Source organism: Tamandua tetradactyla, chromosome 4, assembly GCF_023851605.1.
Source record: "Tamandua tetradactyla isolate mTamTet1 chromosome 4, mTamTet1.pri, whole genome shotgun sequence".
Classification (NCBI taxonomy): domain Eukaryota; kingdom Metazoa; phylum Chordata; class Mammalia; order Pilosa; family Myrmecophagidae; genus Tamandua; species Tamandua tetradactyla.
Window position 1 is genome coordinate 97,631,044 of NC_135330.1, and position 26,639 is coordinate 97,657,682.

The following is a 26,639-nucleotide window of genomic DNA, read 5'->3' on the forward strand; positions in this document are numbered from 1 at the left end:
TCATTTACAATAAAGACTGCTTTAAGATGTCAAATAATTCATTTCAACAAGTGTTTACATGTAGGATACAATTTTGTTGAAGATCACACTGTCCATTAAGAAACCTTAAGACATGAAACAGAAAATGAAAGGAGTGAGAGCACATATTAAATGGAAAGAAAAAAATGACAATGCCTTTTAAAAAAAGCTGAGAAAATGTGAACAACAATCACAATCTTTAGGTACAGTTAGAGAAGTGACTTCCCTTATGCTTAGGTCATAATGAGAATAGCACAGTGTTTAAAGTCAGCTCTGCATTATGGGAGGCACAATTGAAAGCCGTAAGTTGTAATATCATGAGTTGCTACACAGAAATGAAGACTTTTTTCAACACAAAATCAAGACTTTTTTCAGCCCAACATGAAAAGCTAACTTTCATATGAGAATATTTCAACTTATATTTAATGCAACGTGAAGAATAACTGAGAGTATTAACATCAAAATACATGAATCTCACACTAAGTGAGAGAAAGCTCATTCTCTCAGGAGCACAGATTTAATCTGTGATCATAATTTGTGAAACATAAGGGAAGGCACATCACTCTAACATTGAAAGATGAATGCATAATGTACAACCATCTACTGATTTCCCCGCACTCGTACACACAAAGTCCACTAAAATACAGGGAAAGAATGTAGTGCCAAGCTGTAATGAAGAAAGCAGGACACACGGAAGGACAGCAGTGGTGTTTTTTGAGAGGTGTTCTTCCCTTAAACCATCCCATCACCATGCTTATTTTAAAGAAGCCAGGAACAGACCCCTTTTCAACGCTGCAGTAGCTACGAGCCCCCAGCTTGAAGCGAGTGTGTAGAATTTTGATCACTGTTCTCTGCGATGTCAGGGGCTCTCCAGTGTAGCCAGATGAGTAACACCACCTTAGTGGAATACAAACATGAATAACAAACATTTTTTTCCTTCTGCATTTCACAGAAGGGAGGAGAAAAACAAATAAAATAAAACCCATTTTAAGACTAGATTCTTAACAATATAAGGATGTATAAATATTAAAATGGTGATTACATCTGATTGCAGGTTAACACAACTTAGGTTTCATAAAAAACTGCCTCCGTTTTGCCACTCACCAGGCTAAATGCATGGAATAAATCTATGCAACCTGGCTCATACTGAAAAATTGTGAGCGCTTGGTCAGATGGGGTCACTGTCAAGAATGAAAGAAGTCATCATCTTTGTTAGAGATTAAGAAAGACCTATCTACCTACCTGTAGTTTGATTTTACTGGCTAGTAGTCACATTTTAAACCTAAAATTAAGCGTTCTGTAGGTCTGCTTACTTATGTCATCTGAGAAGTTCTATGGCAGTGGTGTGGAAGACCCAATTTAAATTTTATTCTTTTTATATTTTAAAAAGCAAAAAAAAACACTATTTAGAAACTGTTACTAAATTTTCTATACACTTTCCTCTACTGGAAACAAAATTTATATTAATATAGGCTGTTCCTGCCAATAACAGGGTCCATAGCTCATTAGGAAAAAAGGCAAGTTTGTTTTCCTATTATAAATAATAGGAGTTAACCTCATCTATTTTATTCTTTTTGTATGATATGAATTTTTAATTCATGTGTGGTATCCAAATTAGATTTGTAACTGTTCAAAGGGCTAGAGTCACATATTTTTTATATATTACTATTTTCTCTGGCTCATCTTCTTTGCAGGCAGAATCTATTGAACTTTGAACTTCCCTTCAGTGCAGCTTTAGAATTTTGGGCTTTGGTCCCTCTCATAATCTCAGTTTACTCAGTGGAAAAACAGATTGTTGTGGGGTTCAAGGAGGTACTGCATCTACCAGTGCTTTTTCAGTTATAAGGGTCAGAACAAATTTCAATAGTTATGATCAGTGGAGCCACTGACAGCTGTGATATATCTCTGTGATAAAATACCCTCTTCATAAGCTTAGAATAGAGGCAAGCTCTTGTTTTTGACCCAAAGAGGCAAAAAGGAAAAAGGAAAAAAATGCTATGTACTGTTATGTTTTTAATAGGGATTGACTAGAACCTTTTAGAAATGTCGTATCTAAACAGTCATATGAATTGGTAGGAATGCAGGTCATACGGTCTACAGAGTATGTTCTGAATTAGCTCTTCTATATCATGCCTTGTACTCTAGGGCTTCTAGACCAAGACAATCTGTTTCATCTCTCTAGAACACCCTATTACTTATTTTCTGATTCAAATATATTATTTGTCTTTAAAGATGCAGCCTAAATTGTTACCAGTTGCAAAGAATGTTTCTCAAGTTCGTTAATCAGAAATAATTTTTCTCTACATTATTTCCTATAACAGCATTGAGATAGAACTTAACCTACCACAAAACTCACTCATTTTAAGTACATAGTTTGATGAATTTTAATAAATTTATATGGTCTGCAATCATGACCATAAACTAGTTTTAAGTTTCCCTAAATTATTAAAGCATTTTATCTGAAACTCTGGTTTAGGACTTATCATAGTTAAATCATATTCCAATTATTGATATGGGTCTCTAAATAGATGGTAGGCTTTTGGAGGAAAAGGACCATGTCTTTTTATTCTCTTTTTATTTCCCAATATGTCAAACACAGTGCTTTGTATAGAATAAATGTTTGCCAAATCTGAATGTTTATTTCTTAGTAATTCGTGTTCTCTTTGATATCAGCATACCAAACTTAATTTGTGATATTTTAAGTAGGATCATAGCCATTCCTGTACTATGCAAAGCTATTCCATCATGTTTAAAATAATTTTTATTTATTTGTACCTGCTAGTATATATAAGAGACATAATATGAAAATTATGTGGTTTATAGCTAAGAGATATTTGGGTACCCTACAGAATGATCTCAAGTATTTAGAAAACATAATTGTTAAGATTACTTAAGCCTAATCAAAATATGACATTTGGAGACCAACAAAGATTTTGCTCTACCAAGTTTCAGGTCAGGTAAAGAAGAATCTGTATTTTCTAAGAGAGCAGGATGTTCCAGATGTCATATAGGCCACTAGAATGTAAGAGATAATAGAGATTTCTGAGTTATCATAGTCCTTATTGACTCTCTTTGAAAGAGCAAACTTCTTTGAGTAACAAATAAAGCACAGGAGGAAAAGAAAAAGGGCCCCAGTGACATTTACTCAGATTACTTGCCTTTTTTTACCCACCCAGAAATGGAAGGAAAGTAAAAGTTTGATTTAAACAGCATTAAGCTAACAACTATATAAACTTAGACTCTTAAACTCTATTTCTTTCTCCTCTCACTTCTTATGGCAACAATGGAGAATTGATCTAGAAAAGATCTCTTCCATAATTCCTCTCATCAGTTTATCTGAATGGATTTGGATGCAAGTATTATCTAAACCTAATGACAACTCATTTGTGTTTAATTAGATTTCTGACATCACAACACTTTTATTCAATTGAAGAACTCAAAAGAGTTTAGGTTTATTTATGACATGAAAGGTAGCATGAGAAAGGGAATTTTTTTTGGAGTCCAATGGTACAGTTTCTGATACTGGTTCTTCTTCTTCCCCCCTGTGTGATCTTGGGTGTAATATTAAACATCTTGGAGCTTTAATTTCCTTCATAAAATGGGGGAAATTAGGCAAGATAATGTATGTGGAAGTGAAAGCTATTAGAAATGAACAAGAGGAATACAAATTTAAGTCATTACTAATATCCTTATACAGATTTCAAGTCAACTATATTTTACATAGATAAAATCTGAGGCACAATGAGAATAAAGAGTTTGCTCCAGATCATGCACTGAAACACTGACAACAGATTAAGATTAACAATGTATAGGCTAAAGTTTCAGAAAAAAACTGAAGGTCTACAGTTGGTTCTTCAAGGATTAATCTAATTTTGCATTGTATGACCTTAGTCATCTTCTCTCTACAGGTCTTGGTTTCCTAATCTGTAAACTGAGGGTGTTTCCAGAGGTTCTTAACTGGTGTCTACAGGCCCCAGGGAGAATCTGTGGATAAAAGTCAGGGGCTTGTTGTTGGGGATGAAGAAAAAATATATAAGCCTTATATTCACTAACCTAATTAAAATGAGTCACTTTCTTTAATTTTCAGCTTATGCAACACACCACAATAAATTAGCTGTTACTTTAAGTTATAGATATCTTAAAATATTTACACTCAATGCTATTTTAAATTACAGTAGTTGTTAAACCTGCTGCCAGATTTTGTTATTTAATGTATTAAAAAAGGCACATTTTATTATATCACAATTGATTTTTAAAAATATTTTGAAAATCATTTCAATTGAACTGGTTTTCTTTGCAATCCTACATATTTTATATTAAATATTTAGAAATATATTTTTCAGAAAGGAAGTCTGTAGGTTTTGCCTGAGTACTGAATGTGTTCACAGTGCAAAAAAGATTAAAACATCAGCATTAGATAATTTTCAAGCTTCCATTTATCTCTAGGATTTTGTGGTTCTAAGAAATCTTCCCCTCCTCCATCTGCTGCATTTTATCAATTCACATACTAGAGAAGTCACCTAATTTATTAGGGAAAAAAAGATACAAAATTAGACACTGAATTAACCAACTGTCCTTTTACCAGACCATCTAGGAAACAAAAAAAGGAAACAGGATTGTTTAAAAAATTATAAAAACCTCAGAATTTTAAAAAATTCTGTTTCATCAGTTCTTTTCCCACTGGTATAGATGATTAATTAAATGGAATAATTGTTTAAGTCACCAAATTAACAATCCTCTAAGAAAAGGTGAACTTCCATACACATACCCATATATGTAACTAAATTATTCTTTGAACTTTCATCATCTCTGTGCACAGATTGAAAACAGCAATGCTATCCTGCCTTTTATCTATGAATAATATAAGCCCTTGTAGGCAGACAGACAGTATTTATAAGCAATGTAATTCAAAATATTTTTTCAAGGGACATCTTAAATGCTTTCCCACAGTTACATGAATTTTATTGTCTTCAATACCACCAAGCTTTTTAAAGTCTTAGGTAAATAAGAACAATTCTTCTTTTTCACTATTAACCTCATCTAGAAGAAGTTAAAACTTTGAGAAGTTGGGCGGGCCGCGGTGGCTCAGCGGGCAAAGTGCTTGCCTGCTATGCTGGAGGACCTCGGTTCGATTCCCAGCCCCAGCCCATGTAACAAAAACAAAGAAACAAATTACAATAAAACAAGAAAATGTTTAAAGATGTTTCCCTTTCTTCCTTCCTTCCTTCCTTCTATCCTTCCTTCCTTCTCTCTGTCTTTAAAAAAAAAAAAAAAAAAAAAACTTTGAGAAGTTACTTTGCTGATGAATTAAATTACAATTATCATTGAAAATCAAAGTTTATTTATACTCTTTCATAGGGAACTTGGTGAGTTCTTTATGCACTTTCAAAGAGAATACTACAATCTGCAGAACACATCTAATAATAGAATCATCATAATGATTTAAGGAAATATTAATTTAGTCATCAATGGTGAATCTTCCTAATGTATTTCCTATGTAAATTTTTAATTCTAAATGAAGCCACTCTCAGTGATCTCAAGAAAATTTGAAAATTTCATGCTGGTCTCCTATTCACACATAGAATATTTTTGATTTGGTATTTGTTCTGAGAATTTTAATGTTGATCATGATCATGAAGGCAAATAGTCCATCAAACCATATATAATGTATTACAAAACTAAATAAAATTTTTTTATTACTAATTATTTTGGATTATTCACTATACTATTTCACAACCTTGGATGAATAATTGATTATTTTTTTATAATTTTTCTTTATTCTAGAGGTGGATTATTACTGGTTTAGATTACACAGTAAAGTAGTAATGAACTTAGCCCTCTTGACTTCCAAATTCAGTTCTGTGGACATTAGTAGATGACTTTATATCTTTCTAACCCACCAATGGCAATCATTACATTCATTATCAGAACTTAAATTTTTATTGCCCTTTTGCTCTTGACTACTTCTTTTAGCAATGAGAACCACTGAGAACAGCAATGCAGACGTAAGAGCAAAGGAAAACTAGGATAATGAAAGGCAGTTTGGGAAGTGGTGCTCTGGGGTCACACTGTGGATTTGAATCTCATTAACATTATTATCTATGTTAACACCATATGAATGATAATCTGTCTTCATTTCCTTATGTATAAAATGAAGATGATAATAACTATCTCATAGGATTCCTCTGAAGAAAATGGGATAATATATGTAATGTACTTGCTTAGAAAAGTACATGACCTAGAGTGAACAATATGTGTTTGCTATTAGGATTTTTGCTGTTGTGACTATTATCACTCTTTGGATTGGAGAGTATTCTAGATTTGTAATAAAGAATGTCAACTAATTTCTTTTGTCATTTTAACAGCTCTCATAACTAACATCAAGGAAGATTAGTTTAGTAAGTATTTGAGTAGAAAGGTTTCAAGAAATACTTATAAATTTTATGAAACAGAGCATAAGGGATAATAATTACAGTCAGTAATACAAAACCTGAATTCCTGGACATTTGTAATTAGTATATAGTTTCTGGAACTTCTGGAAGAAGGTCATATTTATTTTCTTTAAATATCAGCTTTGAAATAGTCCTGAGTCTCTAATTAGATTTTTAATATTTCTTGGCTTTTATTTTAAAATTCACATCATATCACTCATTCATTCCTTAAAAAGCTACTGTTTCTACTGAATATATTTTACTATTTAAGTGTGTGGCTACATCATTTTCCTTTCTAGTTCACGCTGTTATTTCAGTACTGTTGAGAAAGCTGTGATTTTTATTTCTCTGAATGCTTAACCAGCAATCATATGCTCATCAAAGATAAATAAAGGCAAAGATATGCCTTTACAGTATTGTGTTAGGAAACTAGTTATGATTTAGAAAATACCTAGGAAGATTCTTTGAGGCCTAGTGATAAAAGCTAACCTTTCTGAAGTCTCATATCAAAACCATGTGTGGTCTATGTTATGTTGTTAATCAAGTCTCTCATGATCTAAGGAGAGAGATAACAGATATTGTTTGATTTTACCTTTAGACTCTTGCTTACCATATACATGTCTTTTCCACTTTCTCTGAATGCTCAAGTTTTAGGTGTTTGGCTAAATCAACTGGAAAAGCAGAAAACTCACTGCCAGTAAAACTGAACTCACAGAGAAGGGAGAACTGCTATGGGTTAATTTTTTTAAAAAGGACTATCCTAAAATATAAAATGAACTTGTGCTAAAAATTTTGTCTAAAGTGTTAATGAGAGAATGAGTAAGATGTTTCAACTGGTACACAGCATTAACCGGTAAAAAAGCATTTTCTAAAAAAACATATATATGGACCATAAAAATGTTGAAATGAATTTTCAGATAGATTAAAATTGGTTAAAAATGGTACAAAAATCAATTGCATCTCCAAACAGGCACAATCTGTACTTCAATGAACTAGGATCATTGGCATTAGTATTGCTGGTATACTACAATGTGCAGTGCTGTAAAATAGTTCAGACAAGGAAAGGCAAAGATAACCAAAAACAGTGTCCTATACAGGACAGCCAGAAACTTTTTATGTCCAAAAAGTGATTTTTATGCAGTGATTTTTTTACTGTAATAGTAAAAATGCTAGCTTATCATTGAAAAAAATAAATTTATATGAAACACGTATTGTTTCTATTAAAATCTGACTTAAAATATAACCTCCAAGGCTTAATATACAATAAAAGTTTGCAGTTTTACCTTTCTCTAAATTTCCCTTTAATTGTTCATTAAAAACCCAGCTTCAATATTAACATTATCTTGGCAAGATTCAATCATGAAAAAGCCCTAAGGGAAAGAGAATAGCCTACTAAAATAAAAGAACTGCAATGTGACTCAATATATTATATTATACAAGACAAATATATGGTCCTTAGATTATTATATAATTTAGGCATTACTTTTCTGTATGAAGCTTCATATTTGCAAAAGTCTTTTTAAAGAAAAAGCTAAATTACCATAGGTAGGGAAAAAGTTTGAAGAAGAAGGGACATTATTTCTTTAAACATTGCTAAATTTAGGTTCAGTCCACTTTAATTACATAGCAAAATTTACATTTTATCTATCCAAATTACTGGTTCTACTCCTTTGCACAAGTATAAGTTCACATTCATATAACTCATTACCAGGGTAACCAGGACAGGTAAGATTATTTTAGATTTGTGTCAAGTTTTTTCTCAATCTAGGCCCTATATTGTAGGTACAGGCACTTGTGTTAAATTTGATCTGATTAAGCTAGAGACTTAGGTGAATGTAATGAATACTTCTCTAAGCAGACAAAAAGTAGAAAGTTATACATGCTACAGGACCTTGGTTAAATTACTTAATTTTTAAAGCATTAGTTTGACATCTACAAAAATGAGAATAAGATACTATTCATTTGTTGAACAAATATTTCTTGAGCACATACTCAACACTACATTATAATCTAGGCGCAGGGGATAAATTATGAAGATTGGCAAAATCCCTGCTTCCTTGTTACTTATGTTCTAATGGAAGTAGACAGATAAACATGTAACCTAACAAGTAAATAAATAAGATAGTTTAGATAGCAATAACATTATATATAAAATGAAGCACAGTAAATGGGATAAAAAGTGACTAGTAATAAGCTACAGCTATTTTAGATAAATTGGATGAAGAAGACTTCTCTGAATAGGTGTCATTTGAATTAAAACCTGTGGTAACCAGATGAAGATCAAGAAGAGCTTTCCAGGTTGAGGAAATAGCTAGTAGAAAAAAGGCTCAAATGCTTTGTTGAATTCCTACCTCATGAGATTGTTGTGAGAATTAAATAAACTAATACAAGTAAAGTGCTTGGTACTGGGTCTGACATGATATGTAGTAAAGGCTAAGTAAGTCTTACCTCTGATGATAATAATGAGGATGAGAATGATGGAGGCTATGATAATTGTATCAACCAACAAAAGCCAAGTATTGGAAATACTCTTCTCAATCTCTCCTAGGCTGAAACAGTTCACAACCTCTTTTACACCACAGAAAAAGGTTATAAGCTTGTCAAAAGGGGGCGGGCCATGGTGACTCAGTAGGCAGAGTGCTCACCTGCCAGCCAGAGGACCTGGGTTCGATTCCTGGTGCCTGACCATGTAAAAAAAAAAAACTGGTCAAAAGGGCAAAAGATTGGTAATAAAAAGGGATACAGTAGGTATTCAGACAGCATTCCATCAGAATGGACATAAAAAATGTTTTTTTGGAATGACATTTCATAAAAACTTATTAGTTTTATCAGACATCTCTGATAAAAGAGAATACAATTTTTTTGTTCTTTATTGAGGTTTTACTATAAATTTCTGTATAAAAGCTCCTATGGTTTTCCATAAAGTGATCTATGATAGCTATTCAATAATCTTCTCCAGTTAGATTTGTACTTAGAATTGTTGAGGCATTTTCAAATTTTATAGGAAAGCATGTTACATGGGCTATAATAGTGATGAGACTAGTGAAAGTTGAATTATAAAGCATTTCTATTTTTTGCAATCATTAACTCCAATGTCCAACATACATTAAGCTTTACAGGGAACAGAATAATGTTATTAATCATGCCAGGGGCTCTCTGCTTAGTATTAGTGCTTGTTGTTTCCTTTGCCTTCCTGTTTCATTCCTTTTGAATAATGTATATATTCCTGGTATTGACAGATGTACAACACAGTGATTTAGGTAGGGTTAGCCAGAGTAGTTTTTGAGATATCTTGTTTGCTTCTGGCCAGTTTAATTTATTGCTATCTGAGCACAGTAAACAGGAAAATGATATCACACACACACACACAAGTATATATTTAACCTCCAGTATGTGTGCGTGTATACATATCCATCCATCCATTCATCCATCCATCCATCTATACATATCCCATTTCTTCCAGCACATGCCAAAAATCATTAAAGTCATACTACAAGCCAGTAGGCTACTTTAAGAATAAATATAAGTAGAAAGATATCAGAGAACCACAAAAGTAAAAGGGATCCTAAGAAAAATAGTACCATAGAAATATAAGGTTAATATACGCCATATATATGGGAAGAATATATTTTGAATTTTCTATCAGATAACATACTGTTCTTAATATATAATGACAGGTCTATGCAAAGGGAATTTGAGCTTTGTCTCCAGTATTCAATTTCTTAAAAATACATGAAAATATATGAAGAAATGATAATAAAACAATAACATTTGTTAATTTTAGATGGTCAGCATATGGGTGCTTGTTATATTAATTTTTTACTATTTATTTCAAATACTTCATTAAAAAATGGGAACAGATTGACTAAAAGACATGAGGTTGCTAATACCCATAAACACTTAAGCTTAGAATTCTCCAATTTAGAATCTGGTATCATCTGGATATCCTATTACATGTACTCTTTATCCTAAGAAAAATCACAATGGCAATATTTTTAATTGTTAGTTTTTCAACAGAACTTTACAGCTTTAAACTACATCCAAAAAAACTTCAGCTCTCTTTTAAACATCCCATTCACAAAGAAAAATGTTGCTACTGCTCTTAAGATTAGTCCTAATGTAAGTCAGATGATCTGTTTTTTGTCTTATTCATGCACGCACATGTGCACCCACATACCTTTTAAAACTTTATAACCTAAGCCTTTTGACTATTGCCTGTTGACTTTAAAGTCAACTTCAAATCACTGATGATATTTGCATTTTTAAGGCCTGTAGTGTTTTGAAGGTTGAAGTACAAAGTGCGAATAGGAGTCTTGGGACGGATGATGGCTTTTTTTCCATACAGGGAATTCTTCAATCCTTTCATTCAGATCTGCTTCTTTACTCTCTATATACCCTACATTCTCTAAAGGACTCCTTACCTTCTCCTCTCTTTTTTCCAATTCAACTTCCTTTGTAGAAGCCAAGAGTTTAAAGCAAGACCTACAGAATTTGTTGCAAGCTGCTGGCCTCAGGATGGCGGCAGTAAACTGTGGAGTTTGTTATGTAGAGCAGCCTGGGAGGAAGAGAATGTTTACCCAAAACAGTCATGTTAAGTATGAAGAACACTGTGAGATAAGAATCTTGCTCCCTCAGGAAATGCCTGCATATCTATTGACATCCTGTGGTATATAACTAGGATCTGGTTGAGAATAAAATTGTCTGAAGTCTGCCTGAAGTAAACTCAAGCTTCAGACCCCCTGAGCCCGTGTGTGTCTTTCTTTCTTTCTTCCTTTCTTTTTTTCTCATCATTCCTTAATATCCTTCAAGCTCCGTTTCAATAGGAAGCAACATTCCTTATTCCTTTCTGTGAAGTTAATAGCAGTTAACATGGGAGGAATGAGATGCGCTCAATGGTGATTTTTAATTTCTTCTTTGCTTGTCTATATTCTTCACTAAACAATGGGATGAACAAGACAAAAGTTATTTAAAGTAAAAGAAAAAAAGAATCTGTTATTGAAAATGATAAACATCTGATTTTTAAAATTCTAAAATTCAGACCTTTTAGTAAAGATTACTATACTATTTGTTCAAATCAGTCTTACTCAAATATTAGATTTTGAAACATCAACACATCCTCAGTCCTTTCCTACATACATGTCTGTAATAAGATATTAAGCTGTAATAAGATATTAAGGATAAGGTTTCATATTTTATAATCATGGAACAACTACAGAGCTAACTGACTTCACAAATCTGTAACCCTGTACTCATTAGCATAATGTTTTAACTCAATCGAGTTGAAAAAGGCATGGATATTCTATTTATAAATAGCCTTTTGACAGGGCCACTGTATGACTTATAATTTTTACTGGTAGAAATAACATACCTAATTTATTTATGCTTATGAGCTAGTTGGCCTAGGATATAGGTAAAGTATATGATTGGGTCACCATATTGGAACTCTAAAGCATCAATGCCCATCCCACCTTGTTCCTTTACAGGAAACAAGAAAAACATACTCCTTTTAAACAACAATTATTAAGGGTCATGCTCTTTATCAGTTCCTGAAATGGGTTTTATTCACTGAAAAGGGAAAGGAAGAGAAGAAACAGTTAAAGATAAATAAAACAGGTAGTTTTTAACAAAACATGAAGAAAGGGAATAGGTACAGAGAAAAAAATGAAAAAGCAGCCTACAGTAAGAAAGTGGGTGAAGCTGAATGAGGTAATAAATAGCATAATGGTGGATTCTTAAAAACATTATTATTCTAGTCACACTTTTTTCCTAAAAATTCTCCTTTATTAATTTTTAACATTTTTAATTGTGAAATATAACATCTATGCAAAACAAAAAATTTCAAAATACCTTTTAACAAGGAGTTATAGAACAAATTAAAAAAAATGGTATGGGTTACAGTTCCATATTTCAGGCATTTCCTTCTAGCTGCTCTAATACCCTGGAGACTAAACAGAAGCATCAATATAATGATTCAGCAGTCATACTCATTTGTTTAATCCTATCTTCTCTGTGCCATCTTCTCCTTCTTCTTTGATTCTTCTCTCAATGTTTAGGGATATTCAGGAAATGACCACTCTAATTTTTTCATGTTGAAAAGGGTCAACATTATAGGGTAGGGCGAGCCAACTCATTGATGTTCTTGGAAGTCTGGTACCTCTGGGTTTAAAGGCTTACCTGGCATAGGAACAACCTGGAGGTTTTAGATTTCTTAAAAATAAACTTAGTGAGTAAAGTTTTTATAGAGTCTCAGGGTCCTGGGTATTCTTCAGAATCTTCAGGAACACTGTCGGTTGGGGGCTTGGCATACCATGGCAACCTGCAATATCTAGCTGAAGCCTGCATACAAGTAACCTCTACAATAGCATCTGGACTCAATTTGAAATATTTTATCCACTGAAACCCTAATTTTGCTACATTTATTTTCCCACTTTTGTCAAGAGGTCATTGTCAAACCTATGACTCCTATTCACAACTTTTACTTCAACCTTCAAAATACTTGACAGGCCTTAAAAACACAAATACCATCAGTGATTTGAAGTTGACTTTAAAGTCAACAGGCAATAGTCAAAAGGCTTAGGTTATAAGGTTTTAAAAGGTATGTGGGTGCACACGTGCGTGCATGAATAAGAGTAAAAACAGATAATCTGACTTACATTAGGACTAATCTTAAGAGCAGTAGCAACATTCCCCTTTGTGAATGAGATGTTTAAAAGAGAGCCAAAGTTTTTTTGGATGCAGTTTAAAGCTATATCATAATATGATGACATCTACTAGAATAAATGACTCTGTAAAGGCCAAGAAAATAAATCTAGAACATCTCAGAGCAAAGCCTTGAAATGGAGCTCAGTTATGTATGAAAGATAACTGCAAGTGAAAGGATAGTGATATAGTTGGGTGGAAAAAGCGATACTTACATGCCCAAGAACATTTTAGAAATGCTACTACTACTATGCTACCTGTAATAGTGAGAATAGTTACAGGTACCCTTGTTGTACCATGGCAATTGAGGCTGAATGAATAACTGCAAGTTATTTTGACTTGTCCTTTGAATCCTAAAAGTGCACTACATGGCTCTAAAACAAATGAACTGGGGAGGGTGCAGATAAACCTGCTATGTGTAAAGGGAAATGAACTAAAAGAAGGCAATTAGATGATTCTGAGCTCCATGATCTTACAACAGTTTCTGATGTTTATTTAAGCTTAATGTGCCCACATATCAAAGATTGAAGTAACTGACTGTTACGTAGTTCAATTATTATACTTGCATTAATTTTTTTGAGCAAATCTTGAGATAGCAATTAAGCAACACCAAATTTAATAATCATGGCCTAGAAAAATGATTAAGCAATATAAAGATTAAATATCCGATTTAGGACCATTCATTTGTTTCCCATCTTTTTGAGATAAAATTGTAATGTGCATTTCTAAGTAGAAAATGTGTATTTTCTACTTAAAGAAATAATATCTTGTTCAATTTATTTTCTAGTAATGAAAAAAAGAAAAAGAAAAAAGCATATATAAAACAAGATGAATGATCAATGGGACTAATGTAGGATGCAAACTATTTGATCATTAAACTAATGTCCCCATAAACATTTAAAACACTAAAGACAATTATAAGTTTATTTAAAAAAAAAAAGTTTGGAACTGCCATGGGTATGAAGGAGTAAGGTCATGTTTGATGAATTTTACACTGGATGATCAGGCTGTAAAATCTGATGGTAAAACAATTAAAATCAGTTTTACTTTGACCCAAATTACTTACATCTCAGATTCTGGGCCAACTATTTGGACAGTATGCAAATGAAGACCGACATAGCATTTTCTTATACAGCCTCTTTCAGATTTTACTAGTACTGTTTTTTCTCTGACTCTCCTACTCATGCCCATTCATTGAAGGGGTGCCTAACCTTTTAACAGCAACTAATTTAGCAGCATCTGACTGCAGAAGACTATTCTGGTTTCTTCATTTTTACTTCAGTTTCCCCCTTTTTTTCCTGGGGAATTCCTTTATTTACCAAACACTGCATACTGCCATAAATTACTACAGCATCAACATTAAATTCAAAGAGCTAGATTGCTGAAAAAAATTTTCTTTCAGTGCAGATACCCATAGCAGCCTTATCAAAGAGCAACACATTAGCTTATGCCATGCTTCTCAACAAGAACATGTAAGCATGGCAGCCCAAACAGAGTTAGATGTAACTGCTGTGTGTTGGGACAGCAAGTTGCAAAAGAGAGATAAAATAGCAGCAAGCTGGATATTTATGACTCCAGGCAATACTGAGAGCAATATGGCATGGACAAAATTTCAAAAAATAGAGCCTTTTTTTTATCCTGAGGCAGACTTAGAAAAAAGGACAAGGAAAACTGTTAATATAATTGAAAAATATGGCTATAAAAATTCCATATGAATCTAAATTCTATCCAGGGTTTTATGGAACATGAATCCAAAGTATCTTTAAGATCTTTCTAAAGTCATTCTCTTCTATAAGTCGCTGCTGACATCCTACAACTATATAATACTGGAAAGTCAGAGAAGGTGGCCTATTATTTAAATATTGAATCAGAAAAGGGAATGAAAATGCAGGGTTTATTTCCTTATATCTTTTTCTTTCCCTTCTTCCTTTCTCTTTTTCTCCTCTCCCTGCTCTTTCATTCCTAATTTTCCTTGAAGTGCAAAACATTTGAGTACACATTTCCCCTTCTCAATTCCAAGATATGAATTCAATAACAGTCTTTTAGGTATTATCCACTTCTAGTGCTACTTTATTACAGAACAATCATTTCATTTTTACATAAAAAACCTTACTTTGTGCTTCATGATTTTTTTCAGATTTTTTGTCTGCTTTCTCAAGAAACAAAGGTCATATGGAAATTAAGTAAAAAAACCTTAAAAGGCAGATTCATAAATAATGGAAGCACCACATATATTTCAAAGGATCTATGTGATTTCAGATTATCATCTAGTACATTGATAGTTACTCATGGATATAAAATACCCTGCTGGACAACTAAACAGGAATCTGAGCTCTGAAAATATTTAAACTAAAGTGAATCATATAAGCATGATAAAATGAAAAGTTTTGGCAATGGGAGGTGGTGATAGAAGCCCAAAACTGGGAAAGTAATTAAAAGCACTGAATTATATATTTGAATGTGATTAAAAAGGTAAATTTCAGATTGTATGTATGGTACTAGAATAAAAATTTTTTAAAATCCATGGATTTTTAAACCATGGACTGTAGTTAAAAGTACAACTATAAAAATGCTTTCGTTAATTGTAACAAAAGTACCAAACCAATGCAAGGTGTTGCTAATAGGGTGGTATTGTGGTTTGAAGCCATATATATCCCAGAAAAACATATTCTTAAATTTATTTCATTCCTGCAGGCATGAATTCATTTTAAGAAGAACCTTTGCTGAGGTGACTTCAGTTAAGGTATGGCCCACCCCAATCAGGATGGGGCTTAATCCTATTATAGGAATCCTTTACAAGGCAATGAATTCAGATACGAGGAAGATAAAGCCATAGAAGCAAGAGGCTGGGCTCAATGGAACCCAGAAGAGAAGGAAGAGATAAACAGAAACTGCCAGGTTCCCTGCCATGTTACAAGCTAAGGACCAAAGATGACCAGAAGTTAGCCCCAGAATGCCACAGTCTTCTGGAAGAAAGTATCACCTTGATGACACCTTGATTTGGACTTTTGCCTAGCCTCAAACTGTGAGCAAATAAATATCCATTATTTAACCCATTTCATGGTATTTGCTTTAGCCTAGGAAACTAAACCAGGTGCTATATGGGAATTCTCTGTTTTATGCATGATTGTTCTGTAAACCACAATTTCTCTAATAAAAAATTTAGCATTCTTATGAAATACTCCAGCATTATAGACATGTAACAATTTAAGTTGGAGTTTTCAAGTCTAAAGGAAGGAACGACATTATATACTTCATTTTTATTTCTAGCTTTGCCCATTGCCAATGATGGAGTACCTTTTGGGAAAAAAAAACTCAACTTCCCCTTTAGTCCTTAATCCTGTAATTCTTGTTAAAAATAAGAATAAAAAGGATATCCAGTCTTAGAGAGGTAAGAGGTAAAAGGTTACTATTTTAAAATTCTTGAAAAATAGGCATTAAAAAAGGATTAAAACTATAAATATTAATCTATTTTGGAGAATGATACCTGCAACTGTAAAAAAGGCGTAGGAAGCAATTATTAGATAACACAAGAAGGTGGCTAAAGATACATGGGAAAGATGGGAATGATAGATTTCATAGGCTCAAAGTAGACACTTAAATTCAACTGAGTGGACTTAAAAAAAACAGCTAAATTTCTTTTTACAAGTTATATCTCCTGTGAATATGCTATTCATTCTGATTTATAATGCTTACTGGTCTCCTCTCTCTTTCAGGGTTGCCTATATTACCCAAATGTATTAGGGGAGAGGATTTAGTAGGTGACAATTTGCATTCTTTCCCAATTAGTAATGTTTATAAAGAGTAATATCATGCTTTGCCTTTATTTCTTCTTTCCAGAATTTTTTGTATTTGACAAATAAATGAAATAAACCTCATTACCAAGCTTAGGAAAACTGAAACCATGTCTGTAGGGAGAAAAATGTGGCCTAAAGAAGTAACATGGCATGTTTAAAGTTATGTAATAAGGCACCAATAACTCAAACCTATTCTAGGAGAATCTTCCCTAAACAAATTCTTTTCTAGGACTCAAGAACAATGCGTGTGAATTTTAAATAACTTCCCCAGGGTCATTTTGTGAGCACAGGACCCTAGAATGGTGACTTCACTACAGACTTTATGACCCTAACACTAAATAGCTTTTATTATCTGAACAAAGGCAATTTCTTCTAGTAATATTTAAGAATAACACAGGCAAAATATATAGTTATGAATTAAAAATGAGACAGCATTTCAATTTGTAAAATCCTTAAGTGAGGCCCTTATTTAAATTTTTACTACATTCTCTATTTGCTTAATAAGATAGTATCTACCCTTTTGTATTGATGCTCAGTAAATACTTGTTCACTAGTCATGACCTACAGATGATGTTAGCAACAGGGAATGTATAAATAACCAAGTAAAAATAACACAATCCTACCAATTTCAATTTTTATATTCACTCAGGGCATCAAAATCCATTATAGATTTTTCAAACTCAGAGTATGTTTTTTATCCATGTTTGGAGGCTTGACTGAATTTTCAGGTAAAAAAGAAAAACACACATTGGATAATAAGGATCCAATTCCTTTAAAACTGTACCATTAACATTTTGACTGGATTAGAATACTGTTTACTATATTTGTGATGAATTAGCTTTCTTGTGAAAATCCCTTTCTTAGTGTGAAATCTCACTAGAGCAAACTTTCTGAGTGACAAAAGGTCTAACTCATTCCAATTTTAAAGATCGGTTAATTGGGGCAAAATGAAATAGAATAACAACTCACCATTTCTTAGGAAATCAGGAACAGAACTGACAGCAGAAATGATTTCTCTTAATTCATAGACATATATTTATTTTATTTTGTTTCGCTGGTTCAGAGATCTATATCTTATTTCTATGATACTAAAGGTACTTGGTAAACAGCTACTTAGTAAACAAAATAAAGAATTAATCAGGAAAATTAGAATTCACTAGGATGAGATAGTAAGAAATATCCTATACATGGCTAGAAATAAGTACCACACTACAGAAAGTGCTCTGAAATTTGCTATGTACACATAAACTCCAGATATAAATACTCAACTAATACTTTTACTCCACACTGATAATGCTGTGAGCAAATCCTTACTCCCTCTCCCTTTTCTTTACAGTACAATAAGTATTCTAAGGAAAATGCCACTCTGGAGCTGTGAGAGGAAGGAGAAGGATGTAGAGTCCATCACTATTCAGAAGCAGTCAGGGCAAAAATGATGCAGAGTAGGGGGATCCTATTAGAAGTTCAAATGCATTCTCCCTAGAAATAATAGACAGACTCCTACATTAACCATATATGTCTATGTAACCCTAAATTCCATGAAATTATATGCTATTTCAGTTTATTAAGGGTTACATAAACTTTTGAGTACTTGCCTAGAAATGTGGTCACCATTTTAAAAGTTATTTTCAAGGGAAACTGCTATGCCCTACTTATAAGCTAGCGACTGCCTGCAGAGTATGACAAATAATGGAATTCAAGGACAATATAACAATAATTTTAAAAAGCACTATTCTTATTAGCCATAGTCTTCTGAGGAGGGGTAGTATATAAATAATCTACTGACATTAAGTGGGAAAAGGATTTTAGAAACAATAGATATGAGAGAAACCGGAGAAGACAGTCAACTGGCAGAAAGAATATAAAGACATCATATAAATAGATGTTCATGTATTTCATATTCAATATACTTCACAGTAATTAAGACACAGAAGCAAGGCAGGAGATGTACAAAAGGATGGCAACTAGGTTAAGCCGCGTTGATAGAGAAGGTAAAAATACTTGATTTTTCAGTTGGATTGTGGCTAATTATCATATGCAAAACATATTTTACCATGTGACATAAGTAGCAGATAAAGTGTCTGAGTCAGTTAAAACTAAAAATAACTAGCTTTGGATCTTTAATATAATAATATAATAATCTTTAATGACATAAGTAGCAGATTAACTGTCTGAGTCAGTTAAAACTAAAAATAACTACCTTTGGATCTTTAATATTATACCATTGACCACAGTGGTTAACATTTACTTTAGTACTTATGTATATTAGACATTGCATCAGCAATACTGAGTGATTCAATCTTTACAGTGCCCTATAGGTAATAATATTGCCATTTTATAGAAATATGAGGTACAGAGAGGTCAACTTGTCTATAATTACAAAACTAGTAATAGGCAGGGTTGGGTTTCAAATCCAGCTTTGGAATTAAATCTAGGTCCAAAGCCAAACTTTTAAACACTATGCTAAATTGACTTGGGTAATTTATTTCACTGTGAAAAAACCAATAAAATATAAGTAACTGTCAAAGGAGGAACATCTCCAAAATATGATGAGAAACTGGCTAAACTTCTTGGTTCTGCTGTAAAAATGAAAAAACCTCTCTAATAAAACATACCTCACACCCTCAAATCCTAAATTCACATGGTAAATGTGAGGCTATTCAGGACTTTAGTATTCAAAGAATAAGGCAATACAGAAAATTCCCAAAGAAGAAATTTTAAGTGTGGCTTTAAATAAATGGCTTCGAGAAATACTGAATTACTTAAAAGAGTAAAGGAGTTACCACATCATTCTCAACTTTAGGAGAGAATTAAGACCTAGTATAGCATAACATCCATTGTGTGTTATAAATTAACTTTTTTTTCATGGACATAGAATGGCCCCATCCTTACAAGAGGCTTTATGATACAGCTACATATATCATTGTCTGTGTTCTGTGGTTTAGGTGAGGAACCTTGATTAAGAAAGGAAATGTTGACTTCCGGAGAAGATGGCGGCTTAGTAAGACGCGCGGATCTTAGTTTCTTCTCCAGGACAGCTACTAGGGGAGTAGAAACGATACAGAACAGCTCCCAAAGCCACAACAGAGAAAAAAAAGACAGCGTACCCCATCCTGGAACGGCTGGCTGGCTGAGAGAAGCCGCTCGGGTGAGATCACCGAGGCGCGCGGGCTTCACCAGGCAGGGCGGCAAGCGGCCGGAGTCACTCCCTTCCCCCTTCCCGGGCCGGCTGGGAGAATTGGAGAGGCGGTCCCCTGAAACTGTGGCGGCTGGCGCCCACACCATGCGCAGCCCCCCGGACCAACTGAGAGAATTGGATCAGAAATCCCCAGGCCACGGAGAACGGTGACGGGTGGGGGAGGCCCCTTCCAAACCTGTGACTCCCCGGGAACGTGCACTCTCCTGGGCGGGCCGCTGCTGCTGGCGCCCTCCCGCCACGCTTGTCGCCCTGGGCCGACTAGGAAATTCGGACGGGCGCTTTCCCGGGCTGCGGCGGCCAGCAACCCTCCCCGCGTTCGGACCCCGGGCCGGCTCGTACTCTTCCAAGCCGCTTCGGCTAGCGAACCTCCCGGATGGCGAGAGTTTTCCAAAGTTAAGGTCCCACAGCACCTTTTACTGGTGGGACCCGCAGACAAACGTGTGTCACGAGCGCCACCTACTGGGCAGGATAAGAAAAACAGAACCCAGAGATTTCACAGAAAAATCTTCCAAACTTTTGGATCCAATACCCAGGGAAATCTGTCTAAATGCGCAGACACCAACAGAAGATAACAGATCACGCTCAAATAATTGAAAACATGGCCCAGTCAAAGGAACAAACCAATAGTTCAAATGAGATACAGGAGCTGAGACAACTAATGCTGAATATACGAACAGAAATGGAAAACCTCTTCAAAAATGAAATCGATAAATTGAGGGAGGACAGGAAGAAGACATGGGCTGAACATAAAGAAGAAATAGAAAAACTGAAAAAACAAATCACAGAACTTATGGAAGTGAAGGACAAAGTAGAAAAGATAGAAAAAATGATGATACCTACAATGATAGATTCAAAGAGACAGAAGATAGAATTAGTGATTTGGAGGATGGAACATCTGAATTCCAAAAACAAACAGAAACTATCGGGAAAAGAATGGAAAAATTTGAACAGGGTATCAGGGAACTCAAGGACAATATGAAGCGCACAAATATACGTGTTGTGGGTGTCCCAGAAGGAGAAGAGAAGGGAAAAGGAAGAGAAAAACTAATGGAAGAAGTTTTCACTGAAAATTTCCCAACTCTTATGAAAGACCTAAAATTACAGATCCAAGAAGTCCAGCGCACCCCAAAGAGATTAGACCCAAATACGCGTTCTCCAAGACACTTACTAGTTAGAATGTCAGAGGTCAAAGAGAAAGAGAGGATCTTGAAAGCAGCAAGAGAAAAACAATCCATCACATACAAGGGAAACCCAATAAGACTATGTGTAGATTTCTCAGCAGAAACCATGGAGGCTAGAAGACAGTGGGATGATATATTTAAATTACTAAAAGAGAAAAACTACCAACCAAGACTCCTATATCCAGCAAAATTGTAAAAATGAGGGAGAAATTAAAACATTCTCAGGCAAAAAGTCACTGAGAGAATTTGTGACCAAGAGACCAGCTCTGCAAGAAATACTAAAGGGAGCACTAGAGTCAGAACTGAAAAGACAGAAGAGAGAGAGGTATGGAGAAGAGTGTAGAAAGAAGGAAAGTCAAATATGATATATATAATACAAAAGGCAAAATGTTAGAGGAAAATATTATCCAAACAGTAATAACACTAAATGTTAATGGACTGAATTCCCCAATCAAAAGACATAGATTGGCAGAATGGATTAAAAAACAGGATCCTTCTATATGCTGTCTACAGGAAACACATCTTAGACCCAAAGATAAACATAGGTTGAAAGTGAAAGGTTGGGAAAAGATATTTCATGCAAATAACAACCAGAAAAGAGCAGGAGTGGCTATACTAATATCCAACAAGTTAGACTTCAAATGTAAAACAGTTAAAAGAGACAAAGAAGGACACTATATACTAATAAAAGGAACAATTAAACAAGAAGACATAACAATCATAAATATTTACGCACCGAACCAGAATGCCCCAAAATACGTGAGGAATACACTGCAAACACTGAAAAGGGAAATAGACACAAATACCATAATAGTTGGACACTTCAATTCCCCACTCTCATCAATGGACAGAACATCTAGACAGAGGATCAATAAAGAAATAGAGAATCTGAATATTACTATAAAGGAGCTAGACTTAACAGACATTTATAGGACATTAAATCCCACAACAGCAGGATACACCTTTTTCTCAAGTGCTCATGGATCATTCTCAAAGATAGACCATATGCTGGGTCACAAAGCAAGTCTTAACAAATTTAAAAAGATTGAAATCATACACAACACTTTCTCGGATCATAAAGGAATGAAGTTGGAAATCAATAATAGGCAGAATGCCAGAAAATTCACAAATACGTGGAGACTCAACAACACACTCTTAAACAACCAGTGGGTCAAAGAAGAAATTGCAAGAGAAATTAGTAAATACCTCGAGGCAAATGAAAATGAAAACACAACATATCAAAACTTATGGGATGCAGCAAAGGCAGTGCTAAGAGGGAAATTTATAGCCCTAAATGCCTATATCAGAAAAGAAGAAAAGGCAAAAATGCAGGAATTAACTGTTCACTTGGAAGAACTGGAGAAAGAACAGCAAACTAATCCCAAAGCAAGCAAAAGGAAAGAAATAACAAAGATCAGAGCAGAAATAAATGAAATTGAAAACATGAAAACAATAGAGAAAATCAATAAGACCAGAAGTTGGTTCTATGAGAAAATCAATAAGATTGATGGGCAATCTTATCAAGATTGACAAAAAGAAGAAGAGAGAGGATGCAAATAAATAAGATCAGAAATGGAAGAGGAGACATAACTACTGACCTCACAGAAATAAAGGAGGTAATAACAGGATACTATGAACAACTTTACGCTAATAAATACAACAATTTAGATGAAATGGATGGGTTCCTGGAAAGACATGAACAACCAACTTTGACTCAAGAAGACATAGATGACGTCAACAAACCAATCACAAGTAAAGAAATTGAATTAGTCATTCAAAATCTTCCTAAAAAGAAAAGTCCAGGACCAGATGGCTTCACATGTGAATTCTACCAAACATTCCAGAAAGAATTAGTACCAATTCTCCTCAAACTCTTCAAAAAAATCGAATTGGAGGGAAAACTACCTAATTCATTCTATGAAGCCAACATCACCCTCATACCAAAACCAGGCAAAGATATTACAAAAAAAGAAAACTACAGACCAATCTCTCTAATGAATATAGATGCAAAAATCCTCAATAAAATTCTAGCAAATCATATCCAACAACACATTAAAAGAATTATACATCATGACCAAGTAGGATTCATCCCAGGTATGCAAGGATGGTTCAACATAAGAAAATCAATTAATGTAATACACCATATCAACAAATCAAAGCAGAAAAATCACATGATCATCTCAATTGCTGCAGAGAGGGCATTTGACAAGATTCAACATCCTTTCCTGTTGAAAACACTTCAAAAGATAGGAATACAAGGGAACTTCCTTAAAATGATAGAGGGAATATAAGAAAAACCCACAGCTAATATCATCCTCAATGGGGAAAAATTGAAAACTTTCCCCCTAAGATCAGGAACAAGACAAGGATGTCCACTATCACCACTATTATTCAACATTGTGTTGGAGGTTCTAGCCAGAGCAATTAGACAAGAAAAAGAAATACAAGGCATCAAAATTGGAAAGGAAGAAGTAAAACTATCACTGTTTGCAGACGATATGATACTATACGTCGAAAACCCAGAAAAATCCACAACAAAACTACTAGAGCTAATAAATGAGTACAGCAAAGTAGCAGGTTACAAGATCAACATTCAAAAATCTGTAGCATTTCTATACACTAGTAATGAACAAGCTGAGGGGGAAATCAAGAAACGAATCCCATTTACAATTGCAACTAAAAGAATAAAATACCTAGGAATAAATTTAACTAAAGAGACAAAAAACCTATATAAAGAAAACTACAAAAAACTGTTAAAAGAAATCACAGAAGACCTAAATAGATGGAAGGGCATACTGTGTTCATGGATTGGAAGACTAAATATAGTTAAGATATCAATCCTACCTAAATTGATTTACGGATTCAATGCAATACCAATCAAAATCCCAACAACTTATTTTTCAGAAATAGAAAAATCAATAAGCAAATTTATCTGGAAGGGCAGGGTGCCCCGAATTGCTAAAAACATCTTGAGGAAAAAAAACAAAGCTGGAGGTCTCGCACTGTCTGACTTTAAGGCATATTATGAAGCCAGAATGGTCAAAACAGCATGGTATTGGCATAAAGATAGATATATCGACCAATGGAATCGAATAGAGTGCTCAGATATAGACCTCTCATCTATGGACATTTGATCTTTGATAAGGCAGTCAAGCCAACTCACCTGGGACAGAACAGTCTCTTCAATAAATGGTGCCTAGAGAACTGGATATCCATATGCAAAAGAATGAAAGAAGACCCATCTCTCACACCCTATACAAAAGTTAACTCAAAATGGATCAAAGATCTAAACATTAGGTCTAAGACCATAAAACAGTTAGAGGAAAATGTTGGGAGATATCTTATGGATCTTACAACTGGAGGCGGTTTTATGGACCTTAAACCTAAAGCAAGAACACTGAAGAAGGAAATAAATAAATGGGAGCTCCTCAAAATTAAACACTTTTGTGCATCAAAGAACTTCATCAAGAAAGTAGAAAGACAGCCTACACAATGGGAGACAATATTTGGAAATGATATATCAGATAAAGGTCTAGTATCTAGAATTTATAAAGAGATTGTTCATCTCAACAACAAAAAGACAGCCAACCCAATTACAAAATGGGAAAAAGACTTGAACAGACACCTATCAGAAGAGGAAATAGAAATGGCCAAAAGGCACATGAAGAGATGCTCAATGCCCCTGGCCATTAGAGAAATGCAAATCAAAACCACAATGAGATATCATCTCACACCCACCAGAATGGCCATTATCAACAAAACAGAAAATGACAAGTGCTAGAGAGGATGCGGAGAAAGAGGCACACTTATCCACTGTTGGTGGGAATGTCAAATGGTGCAACCACTGTGGAAGGCAGATTGGCGGTTCCTCAAAAAGCTGAATATATACTTCCGGAGAAGATGGCGGCTTAGCAAGACGCACGGGTCTTAGTTCCTCCTCCAGAAAAGCAACTGAAGAAACAGAAACAATACGGAACAGCTCCTAGAGCCACGACAGAGACCAAAAAGACAGTGTACCCCATTCTGGGGCGGCTGAACGGGCAGGGAGAATCTGCTGCGGTGAGATACCCGAGGGGCGCACGTTTTCCCGGCCGGGGCGGCTGGTGACTGGGGTCCCCTCCACCCACGTGGCTACCCGGTCTGACTGGGAATGTTGGATAGTGGGGCCCTCCCGCCACGCTTGGCGTCTTGGGCCAGCTGGGCAATTTGGACCGGCAGTCCCCCAAGCCACGGCTGCCGGCGACCCACCCCCTCCATGCGTGGTTTCCCGGGCCGACTGCGAGATTCGGATTGGCAAGTTAAAGGAGCCACGGCATCTTGTACTGGTGGGCCCCGCAGACAGACAAGCGCCACAAGTGCCACCTACTGGACAGGAAAAGAAAAACAGCCCAGAGATTTCACAGAAAACCCTTTCAACCAGCTGGGTCCCACACCCAGGGAAATCTGATCAAATGCCCAGACACCAGCAGAAAATAATGGATGACGCTCAGAAAATTAAAGATATGGCCCAGTCAAAGGAACAAACCAATAGTTCAAATGAGATACAGGAGCTGAGACAACTAATGCTGAATATACGAACAGAAATGGAAAAACTCTTCAAAAACCAAATCAATAAATTGAGGGAGGACATGAAGAAGACATGGGCTGAACAAAAAGAAGAAATAGAAAATCTGAAAAAACAAATCACAGAACTTATGGGAGTGAAGGACAAAGAAGAAAAAATGGAAAAAACAATGGATACCTACAATGGTAGATCTAAAGAGAGAGAAGCTACAATTAGTGAACTGGAGGATGGAACATCTGAATCCCAAAAAGAAATAGAAACTATAGGGAAAAGAATGGAAAAACTTGAGCAGGGGATCAGGGAACTGAATGACAATATGAAGCGCACAAATATACGTGTTGTGGGTGTCCCAGAAGGAGAAGAGAAGGGAAAAGGAGGAGAAAAACTAATGGAAGAAATTATCACTGAAAATTTCCCAACTCTTATGAAAGACCTAAATTTATAGATCCAAGAAGTGCAGTGCACCCCAAAGAGAATAGACCCTAATAGGCGTTCTCCAAGACACTTACTAGTTAGAATGTCAGAGGTCAAAGAGAGAGAGAGGATCTTGAAAGCAGCAAGAGAAAAACAATCCGTCACATACAAGGGAAACCCAATAAGACTATGTGTAGATTTCTCAGCAGAAACCATGGAAGCTAGAAGACAGTGGGATGATATATTTAAATTACTAAAAGAGAAAAACTTCCAACCAAGACTTCTATATCCAGCAAAATTGTCCTTCAAAAATGGAGAAATTAAAACATTTATAGA

At 34.8% G+C, this 26,639-nt stretch overlaps 1 protein-coding gene across 1 annotated transcript in view; it reads right to left on the reverse strand.

The window, feature by feature from the left end:
* The window catches only part of LOC143681205 (uncharacterized), an 88,679-nt gene that overhangs the window by 40,455 nt on the left and 21,585 nt on the right, over positions 1 to 26,639 (reverse strand). The window contains exons 3-4 of the mRNA XM_077158021.1: positions 9,095 to 9,130; positions 799 to 915 (exon numbers count right to left, since the gene is read on the reverse strand). Of these exons, the coding sequence (XP_077014136.1) occupies positions 799 to 915; positions 9,095 to 9,130 (153 nt within the window). The remainder of the gene's footprint in view (positions 1 to 798; positions 916 to 9,094; positions 9,131 to 26,639) is intronic.